The 12060-nt window shown below is 41.3% G+C and overlaps 1 protein-coding gene across 1 annotated transcript in view; it reads right to left on the bottom strand.

Annotated features, from left to right (window-relative positions):
• LOC145415633 (uncharacterized) overlaps positions 1 to 12060 on the bottom strand; it is a 124550-nt gene that overhangs the window by 89063 nt on the left and 23427 nt on the right. Inside the window, exon 2 of the mRNA XM_080284854.1 lies at positions 10698 to 10899. Coding sequence (XP_080140980.1) covers positions 10698 to 10899 — 202 coding nt within the window. The remainder of the gene's footprint in view (positions 1 to 10697; positions 10900 to 12060) is intronic.

The following is a 12060-nucleotide window of genomic DNA, read 5'->3' as shown; positions in this document are numbered from 1 at the left end:
GAAGGAAGGTTGTTGGTACACTGAAAGCAGTGATGAGAAATAGGGAGGTGAGTATGGAAGTTAAGAGGTCACTGCATGATAGTATTGTGATCCCTACCCTGACGTATGGAAGCGAGGCATGGACCTTGCAAGAGGGGAACAAGTCAAGAGTGAGAGCAGTGGAAATGAGTTGCTTGAGAGGAGCATGTGGAGTGATGTGGAGGGACAGGTTGACGAATGAAGAAGTGAAGGAACGTTGTGGGGTGGATGTGGATGTGGTTGAGAAGATTAGGAGAAATACACTGAGGTGGTTTGGACATGTGAAAAGAATGGAGAATGAAAGACTGACTAAGAGGGTGTATGCAGGTGAGGTGGAGGGAAGGAGAGGGAGAGGTAGACCAAGGATGAGGAGGAGGGATGGAGTTGAGAGGTATATGAGGGAGGAGGGGGTGAGTTGGGGAGAGGGTAGTCAAATGGTGGGTGACAGAGCGACTTGGAGGCGTTTTGTCTGCGGCCACCCTTTGCGGGATTAGAATGTCGGGCTATAGATACATAGATATATAGATAACGAAAACTACAGTACTAAAACTGAGGGATAACTGTACTGTTTTGTAAGGTTAGAAAATTTTGGTTAGGTAAGGCAAGCTTATGAATATGTAAGGCTAGACTAGTATTCATATCAATAGGGCTAGTATTAATAAATATCACTAGCGCTAGGGAAGGGTGCCAGAGGACTGGAAATCAGGTATAACTGTTCCTTTATACAAAGGAATGGGGGAAAGAGAAATATGTGGTAACCATAAGGGTATTTGCCTTCTTAGTGTGACTGGAAAAATATATGGTAGAATACTCATTGATAGGGTTAGGCATATAACAGGGGAGCTAGTTGGAGATGAACAAGGGGGATATAGGAAGGGAAAAGGGTGTGTAGATCAGATATTTGTTCAAAGATGTTTAGTAGACAAGTATCTAGAGAAGGGAAAGAAAGTGTATGCTGCCTTCATGGACTTTGAGAAAGTTTATGACAGAATAGATAGGTAAGGTATGTGGAAGGTATTAAGAATATATGTAGTGGAGGGGAAATTGCTGAGTGCTGTGAAGAGTATGTACGAAGGAGCTAGGGCTACGGCTCGAGTGTATGGTGGGCTGAGTGAGTTCTTTGATCTAAATGTGGGACTGAAACAGGGATGTGTGATGTCTCCATGGCTGTTTAATATATACATGGATGGGTTGTAAAGGAGGTGCAAGGTAGGGCAGTGAATGTGCAGCTGGCTCTAATGAATGAGGGTGAGATTTGGAAGATTCCGGTGTTGCTGTTTGCTGATGATACAGTATTGTTGAGTGAAGATGAATGAGAGTTGCAAGGTTTGGTGAATGAATTTGGGACAGTGTGCAGGAAGAGGAATCTGAAAGTGAATGTAAACAAGAGTAAAGTTATGGTATCTGAGAGGAATGAAGTCACAGAATGCATAGTGAGGTTGGATGGTGAGGATATGGAGAATATGAGTGCATTCAAGTACTTGGGTAGTGTGATGGGTAAGGATGGAATTTTGGAGATGAAGTTCTTGAAAGGGTACAGCAGGGAAGGAAGGTTGTTGGTTCACTGAAAGCAGTGATAAGAAATAGAGAGAGGAATGTGGAAGTTACGAAGTCACTGCATGACAGTATTGTGATCCCTACCCTGACGTATGGAAGTGAGGCATGGACCTTGCTCGAGGGGAACAAGTCAAGATTGAGAGCAGTGGAATGTGTTACTTGAGAGGAGCATGTGGAGTGAAGTGGAGGGATAGGTTGACTAATGAAGAAGTGAAGGACCGTTGTGGGGTGGATGTGGATGTGGATGTGGTTGAGCAAATCAGGAGAAATACACTGAGGTGGTTTGGACACGTGGAGAGAATGGAGAATGAAAGACTGACTAAGAGGGTGTATGTGGGTGAAGTGGAGGGAAGGAGAGGGAGAGAAAGACCAAGGATGAGGTGGAGGGATGGAGATGAGAGGTATATGAGGGAGGGGGGAGTGAGTTGGGGGAGGGCAGTCAAATGGTGGGTAACAGAGCGACTTGGAGGCGTTTTGTCTGCGGCCACCCTTTGCGAGATTAGGGCGTCGGGCTATAAACAGACAGACAGACAGCTAGTATTAACAAACATCAGTAGCTTTGTATACATTTTGAAAGTCTACCATTATGCTTGAGAAACAAACATGAGTGAACTGGAGAAAACACTGATAAAAAGAAGAAGGAAAACAAAATCAGCAGTAAAAAAACATTTATCATGATAAAAATTATCATAAAATTATAAAAAAGTGAGAAAGAAGGTGAATAAGTAAGGCATTTCTGCTGCTAAAACTAATGTATGTCTGTGACCTTGAATGAGCGGTGCCCTTGTTTACAGACAAAAGCTAGTCAAACCAACATCAAATGTATACTGATGTGCATTAAAATTATCCGAGTATTTTATTCATAACAATACAGCATTAATATGTTATGTGTATATTATGCACAAAAATGAGCATTACAATTTGTGCAATGGAATATGATATTTTCATGCATCTGACCCCGACTGTCGGTGCTCATGACTTTGGGATGTGGGGAATGCTTCACAAACTTTACCTTCTACCCTATCTGTGATGGTGCTAGGCCAATGAGAAGCAAGCTTTGATGGTTAAAAGGTCGCAGCCAATGAAAACAGTTCATTCATGTGATGATATCAATGGCTAATGTGCCAGGACAGTGCATGTGTATGTTTGTGAATTTCAGACTCAGCCCAGCTCAAGCATACTATAATGATATTTTTTACTAAAAAATGTGTTATATCTCCATGAATGCAGATTTTAACCTCGTACTGATAACAAAAGCCATGATAACAAAGTGCATTATGACCTAGGATTAACTGTACTGTACTGTAATTGTTAACATACCACTCAGAAAGAGTGGTCTCTTGTCTACCTATCTATATCTATATACCTAGTCTGCTTCCCCCAAAGAAAGGGGGGGTAGCTGAGACAGGACGACACACTCCCAATTTACCCAACCACACACACACACACATTTATTCCTATCTTAGCCCCTAGGGGAGAAGGGACAGATCCTCACTGCACCACACTGCATGTGGGTCAACTGCGCAGTGCAATCAGTGACATCCACAGTAGGGCCCGACAACATAGCTGGTTTACCCCTGCCACATCATAATGGACCCATCCCCTTAACCACACTTGACCTGATCTTTTTTTTTTTTTTTTTTTTTTAAATGCAAGGAAGAAGGAACCAAAGGCCATGAGCCCGCAGTAACAGTTCCCTCCAAGAGAAAAACAAAATACAATGGAGAGCCAAATTCAAGATCCGATCATTTCGAGATGCCTGGACACACTGTGTTTGAAAGAATGGAGATCAGACCAAATGCAGGAGAATATCCCCTCAGGTTTCTTGTAAGGTGAATTAAACAATATGGTAGCAGCATAAACAAACAAATAATTAAGACACCCAGATTCAAATGGTAATAAAAAGTGGTTAGCATAAGCTTTGGGATCTGCTGATTTTTTTACATTTAGAAGGAATTTCCTTCACCTGAACGGTACAACTGTTGTCACACAAGGACATTCATGAGGTAGTAATACTAATTAAATTCTTTTCCCCTAACTTGTTTATATGTTTCATTCAAGTTCCTATCTATTAAAAATATATAACTGCTGTTGTGCAAGTGGATGGAACAAACAAACCAAAATGTGGCACACTTGTACAACACCAAAGCAAACACTGTAGTAGTAGTAGTAGTAGTTGTTCCCTAGGCAGTCTGGCTGAACAGCCCTCCCTAGGCAGTCTGGCTGAACAGCCCTCCCTAGGCAGTCTGGCCGAACAGCCCTGAGTCCCTAGGGAAGGCCACGGCCGAGACTGGGCTATCCCACAGAGCTCTCAAGGAGTGTATGTTGTGTTGGTGGCATTGGTGATTGTGTGCAATGCAGTCTTCCATAATGTATGGGGTGCTGTGCTGCATCCTGGAAAGGCATCCAACCTCTTCTGATAAATTAAAAGGGATGGATGATGCCCACATCTCAGCCTGGCCAGGTGGACCCTGTCCTCACGAGGGAGATAGGATATAGAAGGGTGGATATCAGGAGGCCGTGCATGCAACTGTGTGCTGTCTTCAAGTGACTGAATGGAGCAGCGAGTGATTTGAGTATGGATATGCTTCTGGAAGCTGGTCTGTGGCAGGCAAGGGGGGAGAGATGACAGTATTTGTGTATGATATCATGTGCTGGGTGTTGTTTTGATGATCCTTCGTGTGTGTGTGTGGATGTTCCCCTGAACTTGCCTCTGTTCTAGCTAAATTATTCAGACTATGCATATGTTCTTCTTCATTCCCAAATTCATGGAAAGAAACCAATATCCACCCAATTCCGAAAAAAAGAAGTTCCTCTGACCCCTCTGATTACAGACCAATAGCAGTCACATCTTCTCTTGATAAGGTATTTGAAACATTAATTAATATGCACACTGTTAAACATCTTGAATCCAACAACTTAGTTAGTGATAGACAATATGGTTTTCGCCACGAAAGATCCACCATTGACATACTCAATCTCCTAACTCATACCATCCATCAATCAATTGACCTACATGGAGAAGCTCATGCAGTAGCCCTTGATATTTCTAAAGCTTTCAATAGAGTATGGCACTGTTCTCTGCTGTCCAAACTCCCTTGTTATGGACTAATGTCTTTTGTTCCTTTGATCTCATATCTCAGTGACAGAAAAACAAGAGTAAAAGTAGATGATGTATATTCCAATTTCCACTCAATTAATGCCAGTGTGCCACAGGGATCAGTTCTGGCACCAACCCTGTTCCTGGTTCATATTAATGATCTCTTATCTGTCACCCACAATCCCATCCACTCATATGAAGATGACTCAACACTATCTATCTATCTATCTATAGCCCGACGCCCTAATCCTGCAAAGGGTGGCCGCAGACAAAACGCCTCCAAGTCGCTCTGTCACCCACCATTTGACTACCCTCCCCCCAACTCACCCCCCCCTCCCTCATATACCTCTCAACTCCATCCCTCCACCTCATCCTCGGTCTACCTCTCTCCCTCCCTCCACCTCACCTACATACACCCTCTTAGTCAGTCTTTCATTCTCCATTCTCTTCACATGTCCAAACCACCTCAGTGTATTTCTCCTAATCTTCTCAACCACATCCACATCCACCCCACAACATTCCTTCACTTCTTCATTCGTCAACCTGTCCCTCCACGTCACTCCACATGCTCCTCTCAAGTAACTCATTTCCACTGCTCTCACTCTTGACTTGTTCCCCTCGAGCAAGGTCCATGCCTCGCTTCCATACGTCAGGGTAGGGATCACAATACTGTCATGCAGTGACTTCTTAACTTCCATACTCACCTCCCTATTTCTCATCACTGCTTTCAGTGTACCAACAACCTTCCTTCCCTGCTGTACCCTTTCACGTACTTCATCCCCCAAAGTTCCATCCTTACTCATCACACTACCCAAGTACTTGAATGCACTCACATTCTCCATATCCTCACCATCCAACCTCACTGCACACTCTGTGACTTCATTCCTCTCAAACACCATAACTTTACATTTGTTTACGTTATGATAATAGGAAATCCTAAACGGAACTAATTGAAATTTCACAACTATTGCTCAGGGACAGTTATGAATAATTTACGGAGTTCAAATCTAGTATGGTAAAAAGCAATAATTTTTTAGTAGCATAAGACTGAACAAAAGGGAGCCTCAATAAACAATAAAAATTAGCAATTATTATTTATAAAATAATTTCTGTTACAATACCAGGGAATAATTTAAAGTCGTTTATTTCCGTTTCCAAAGTCTCCATGGACGACGACACAAAGTGGGAAGGCGGCGTAAGCCAGTAAACTATTTTAAATGTTTCGATCAACACGCACGAAAAGAGATAACATTTACTCAAAGACATGCAGTTATTACACTGCCTTTGGCCAGTTTTCCATTAAGAAAAATCTCTGGATTATTTAATATACGCCAGAGGGCTGTCGGTGAATGAAGTATAAAAAAAACCTCGATGTTTGCCTACAGTCGGAGCTCCTTGCAAAATACTAACTTCTGTCATAGTCTACCCTCAGTGAATAATCGATTAGCAAGAGTAATAAAATGCAGAAGTTCCTAAACAAATCATTGAGTTCAAAACTTCCAAATTAGCATTATCTGTTCAGCAGGACATTAGAGATTATTTAAAAAGACAGATATTAAGATTAAAAGATGGAGTAAAGAGTGTGTGGTTTTGCATTGCAAGAGTTTATGAACTCATGTTTTGGTCCTGTTTATTGCTTATTGTAAGAGAAAAAGACAGAATCTATCATACCTCCTTACAACTAATAATAATTTTGCATCAACTGGGAATAAAGTTGCTAATTATAATTATTACTGGAGAGAGGAAGATGGAATAAAAGGCAGTATGGTCTTGCTGCTACCGCAGGTAGGGCATCATTACGAAGAATAATTTCATTGTTATGGCATCCTTATTGCTGGATCATCACAATAGCATTTGAAAATAAGGAAGTATATTACAGTCACAAGAATTTTTCTTAACTGGTCTTAAAAACTAGAGCATCTGTATTTGAAATCCTGGGAAACAAATAAATCAGGAATACGGAGTTATAGGCCTACTGCCCACCGCACGCGGAGTAATACATTTCACATTCATACAAATCAGGAAAGGTAACTAAGTGTTAACTTCTAATATATTACCGCCTTCTGTTATTCATTTTACATTATTCTTAGCGCAATATAATATATAATTTATTTGATATGACTTGATGAAGGCATTAAAAGTTTACCTTATATTCACTGTTTTCACTGAACGTACGGCAGTGCAGAGTGACCGAAGCAATCTGAAACTCTGCCATCACTTCTCGGGGCGACTGTACACTGAACAGCTATGGGGACATCACACAACCACATCTCATGCCTGACCGATCTAAACCATTCAATTAGATATCCACCTATCCATACACATGCTTCATTAACATCAGCAGCAAAATTCTTACAACTTACCAAAAAAATATAAAAAGTCAAATACAGGCAATACAGGATATCTGAACACTAAATATCCAAAATTCTGCCCAAAATGTCTTTTTTTGCAGCAATACTCTTTACCTGAATCAATATTCCTATTTATCTGGATATCCTTAAAAAAAAAAAAAAAAAAAAAGTGCAGCCCACCCCCTAGCAAGTGTGCCTGTACGGTGCAGGTATTTTTTTTGCACCAAATCAGTATTCCTGTTATCTGGAAGTAATCCTTTATGACCACTTGACATAGCCCCATACGACCCACAAGTTAATGAGTGTTATCTGAATTGTGCTGCGGGTATTTTGCTGCTGTAGGTTCGTAATGAGTATCATATGGCAACATCTACTTGGGGGAGGGTGCTCTATGGCCATTAGACCAAACTTTACATGTCCTATGTTTTATTGATGGTGCCTTGTGGTTTAGTGGGCAACTAAGGCATTCCAATCGGATTGAGCCGGTGCAGGTTTATATCCAAGGGGTGGTTGGGGTATATACAGTAATCCCGCATTTTTTGCGGATTTTTTGTCTACGGTTTTGCCCTCTCGCGGATTTTCTTAGCATTAATAAGTTCAACTAAAATATCCTTGAATATACGGAAAACAAAAAATTTGAAATTCCCGCAACTTCCAATTGTAGCATGGTAAACTCACGCCACCCTGTCCCTTTCCCGCGGCCCCTCTGCCAGTGTTACCATATCTAGCATAATTTTATTCTTTTAGCAAAATTTTGATAAAATTTTCGAGTATGGAATATTTTTTAGCATATTAGAAGTTTTAGCATCATTCTAGCATAATTTAGAATGGAATGGAATATTTTTGGAATAATTTTATAAAAGCTACAAATCAGAGAGAGAGAGAGAGAGAGAGAGAGAGAGAGAGAGAGAGAAACGAATAAGGTAAGAAGATGTAAGGTTTGAATAGTTGGTTACTTTCAGTTTGGGCTTGGTTGGGTTGGGTTAGGTTAGGTTAGGTTGGATTAGGTTAGGTTAGGTTAGGTTTTAGGTTAGGTTCGGTTTGGTTCGGTTAGGTTTGGTTAGGATAAGTTTGAGCTTTGTACTTTACCCATGAAACCTAGGTTTTTCCGATGGATTTTGGTATGATTCATTCGATTTTCAGCTTCATTTCAGTGGGAAATGACCATTTTCTGTGTTTCCCCCCCTCCCTATAACCCCCGATTCCCCAAAGATCCCCCATTGTTGCAGGGGGATGGGGGGGTCATATCTCAAAATCTGGTTATTTCCGACGGAAATGATGCTCAAAATCGAATGAATCACATCAAAATCCATCAGAAAAACATAAGTTTCGTGGGAAAAAGCAGTATGGGCAGAAAACCGATATTTACCCTCTTACTGTATGTAGGTTATTTTAATATTTTCAGAGTAAACAGTACATAATTAATATGTAGCATGAATATGTATAGAATTTTATCATTTAGCTTCAAGTTAGCATAATTCATTTTTTACTTGGAACAAATTTGCTCAATCTAGCATAATTTTTTCACTGCCCTAGCATAATTTCGTTGTTTGGGTATGGCAATACTGCTCTCTGCCCCGCATAATCCTCAGTCCACGCCTGACTGGCTCACGTGTCTGGTGTTCTTGTAACCGTACTATGATATAAGCCTCTTGCCTCCCACTTGCTTTCCACATGGCCCCAGGACGTAAGCCAGCCTCAGCAAAGGCTAATAATACAATTAGTAAGAACTCCAAAGTGACAAAACGATCAAGAAAGGTTATGACCTTAGCAGAGAAAATTGTGTTACTGGACAAGCTAAGAAGCGACCGTCCGAGTGTTTGCTATCACCAGTTAATGCATCTTTTCATTTTGTACTGTTTTGTGAATAAATGTGTAGATAATTGTGTATTACAGTACAGTGTTTACGTTTTTCCTTCATAATGAAATATGTGCTTTCAATCTTGTAAGAAGGTTTTTCGGGATGAGTATGGAGGTTTCGGAACAATTCGCAGTCACAACAAACACAAGATAATTCGCCTTCATTAATGAAGATAGCTATGGGTGACGCTAGAATATAATTCAAAGGCGACTACAGCGAGGAAGAAACAAGTTAATTATTGACTAAAGGTGCAACTAATAAATAATATCCAGAACCTACGCTACTGAACATAGACTTTTCTGGATCCCCCTGAAATATAGTTATTAAAGTATTGATTAATTAATAATAAGTATATTTATCAAAGAATTGATTAGTATATTTATAGAATGGCGGGGAATCGTCCAGGGTGCGAATTGTTCTGAAGGGGAATCGTCCATGTTTTGACGGGGAATTGTGTGACGGCGAATTGTCTTGCAATCAGTATGGACGTGGACTGTGTGATGGGCAGCATGGTGGACACAAGTGCAAGATTCAATTGTTAATAGAGTATTCGCGAATTTAAATTTTCGTGGGGGTTACAAGAACGTAACTACCGCGAAATATGCGGGATTACTGTACTGCTCACGTAATGCCACTCAAGAATGAGTGAGGCTGGTCACTCTCATCTTAAATGTCAGGACCAACTTGGCTCGCCCCGGGCTCCTATGCTCCTCGTGGGGCAACACTGTATTCGATGAGGGATGGATGGATGGTAATTCTCTTGCGGGTACTGTGCTGCTATAAGAGTATGGTAACTAAAAGAATATTATGACTGGATACGTAATTCTGTGGAGGGTGACTAAAGTCATGGACGATAACCATTGATGGTCAACTGACATCAACCAATACAATCCACATGTTACTGAGTTTTACTCAAACTGTGTTGCTGGGACTATGTTCCTGGAAATCACACAGGACTAAACTCTGTGGCCACTTGACATAATCCAATAAAACTCATGCTTTAATCATCCAAAAACATCACTATCCAAACTATCTTTGACATAACTCCCTCCCATACCAGGGGCTTCCTGCGCATGTAAATCATTCTTTCTAACTGCACATGAAGCAATCTGGAAGAGTCTATGTAACCACAATATGCTCTGTGAACTTGAAAAATCCTTGTTTTGATTACAGGAGACCCAAGTCAGGTAGATAACAGCCACCGCACAAAGGCTGCATTAACCCAACTTGCCATTCATGCATATCTTCAGTGAGTGTGATAAGTATGCTAAGTGTAATACATGCATTACAGTTCTGAACAAGAATTAGTAATTTTTAAGCTCTAGTGTGACAAAAAGTGAGTGGTAACTGTGAACTACAATAAAATGGTATTTGTCCCTAACAACTCACAACACGTATGTTGTGGCTAGAGTGCATGCAAGTGAGTATCCACCCAGCAACTTCAGCCTTGGGTGAGGACAACAACGACCTATTCTGTTGCCTGGATTCAGTGTTGATAATATTACAATTTCACTGTGCTTCATAATCTATCTGTAATGTTTTATAGTGGCATTATGTAGTGCTTATGTTGGCCCTGGACTTGGGTTAGGTAAAAGCACCCCACTCCCCCATATCATGCCAACCTCAGGGTGTTCAGCAACAAATCCTGAGTGATCCCAAGTCAATAAAAACCCCAGTCAACACTTAATCACTTACTGCTGTGGTTTTTGGCAATCAAACCTAGCTTTAACTGGGGAAAGCCAGCATAACAAATCTCAAACACCTCTTGGATATAGTGCTTCACTTGGCACATCCAGTTGGAGCATCTTACCCCGGTAGCCAACTTGGCGAAGAAAAAGTTTCCTTGATGTTTTGGCAGATGCAAGAAGAGCAAGGTGAACATTGGTTGGGCAGTGGAGCAGCAGGTCAATGAGGAAGGCTCGACCTACATCCCAGGGCTGGGCTCCCTCAGGTTTGAGAGGCAGAGACACCGTGGCAGCAACCCAGGCAGCTAAACTTCCTAAACTGTGACCCTGCCACAGTACACAAAGGAATGGTTAAAAATGCTATAAAGTTATATACTTTTACAATGTTTATGTCAACATAAGTGTTATAGTCTTCAGTGACTCTAGTCCTGGCACTTACAGTAATATATTCTAGAATGTTGCTGAAAAAAATATATATATACATGTTTCTGAAATAAATATGTAGGTGCAGTCAACAAAAAAATGTACAATGAGGCCTCGTTCCAACGGCCTTGTTTATACCGGCCTTCGGATATAACAAATCCTGAGTCTAATGGGCAATATTTGTTATATACCAAACCAGGGTCCACAATAGGGAATGCATCCAGTGATTTACCAGACAAAATACTGAACCCAGGCCCAGTACAGTATTCCCTCTGCTTTTCATTATTATCTACTGAAATGAGGGCAAACATTAGTTTGGTATAGCTTACTGATCTATATACAGCAAGAAATACAGACAAAACTCATACAATACTGATTTATTGATGTCTTATAACTTGTCTTACATGGGGTACCTACCAGGCCATTTTTCATCTACACCAACAGTAGGTATGGGCATAGCAGGTTCCTATAAAGCATCTTACATGATGAACTGTCAGATATATCACCCGCCCTTTCTCCAAATTAGTTCATTATAATAAGGTCTCACTGTACACTGTGTAACAACTTCTGCTGCACTTGCTTAAATAAAAGGCAAAGATCTCTAAATCTATCTACCTATTGCCAGACGCCTCAATCCCGTTTGGGGTGGCCACAAACAAATCGCCTCCACGTTGTCCTGTCCCCCGCCATCTCACTGCCCTGCTCCCAACTCACACCCCCCTCTCTCATATACCTCTCCACCCCATCCCTCCATCTCATCCTCGGCCTCCACCTCCCTCTTCCCCCTCCACCTCAATCACATACACTCTCTTCGTCAGTCTTTCACCCTCCATCCTCTCCACATGGCCAAACCACCTCAGTGTGTTCCTCATAACACTTCCTATCACATCCACATCCACATCCACACCACAACGCTCCTTTATATCCTCATTCGTCAGCCTGTCTCTCCATGTGACTCCACAGGCTCCTCTTAAATAACTCATTTCCATTGCTCTCACTCTTGACTTGTGTCCTTCCAACAACGTCCAAGCTTCACTTCCATACATTAGAGTTGGTATCACAACA

Source organism: Coenobita brevimanus, chromosome 103 (assembly GCF_032717465.1).
Source record: "Coenobita brevimanus isolate Jiangsu-jjx chromosome 103, ASM3271746v2, whole genome shotgun sequence".
In the NCBI taxonomy this organism is placed as follows: Eukaryota; Metazoa; Arthropoda; class Malacostraca; order Decapoda; family Coenobitidae; genus Coenobita; species Coenobita brevimanus.
This window is presented reverse-complemented; position numbering and strand designations above follow the sequence as displayed.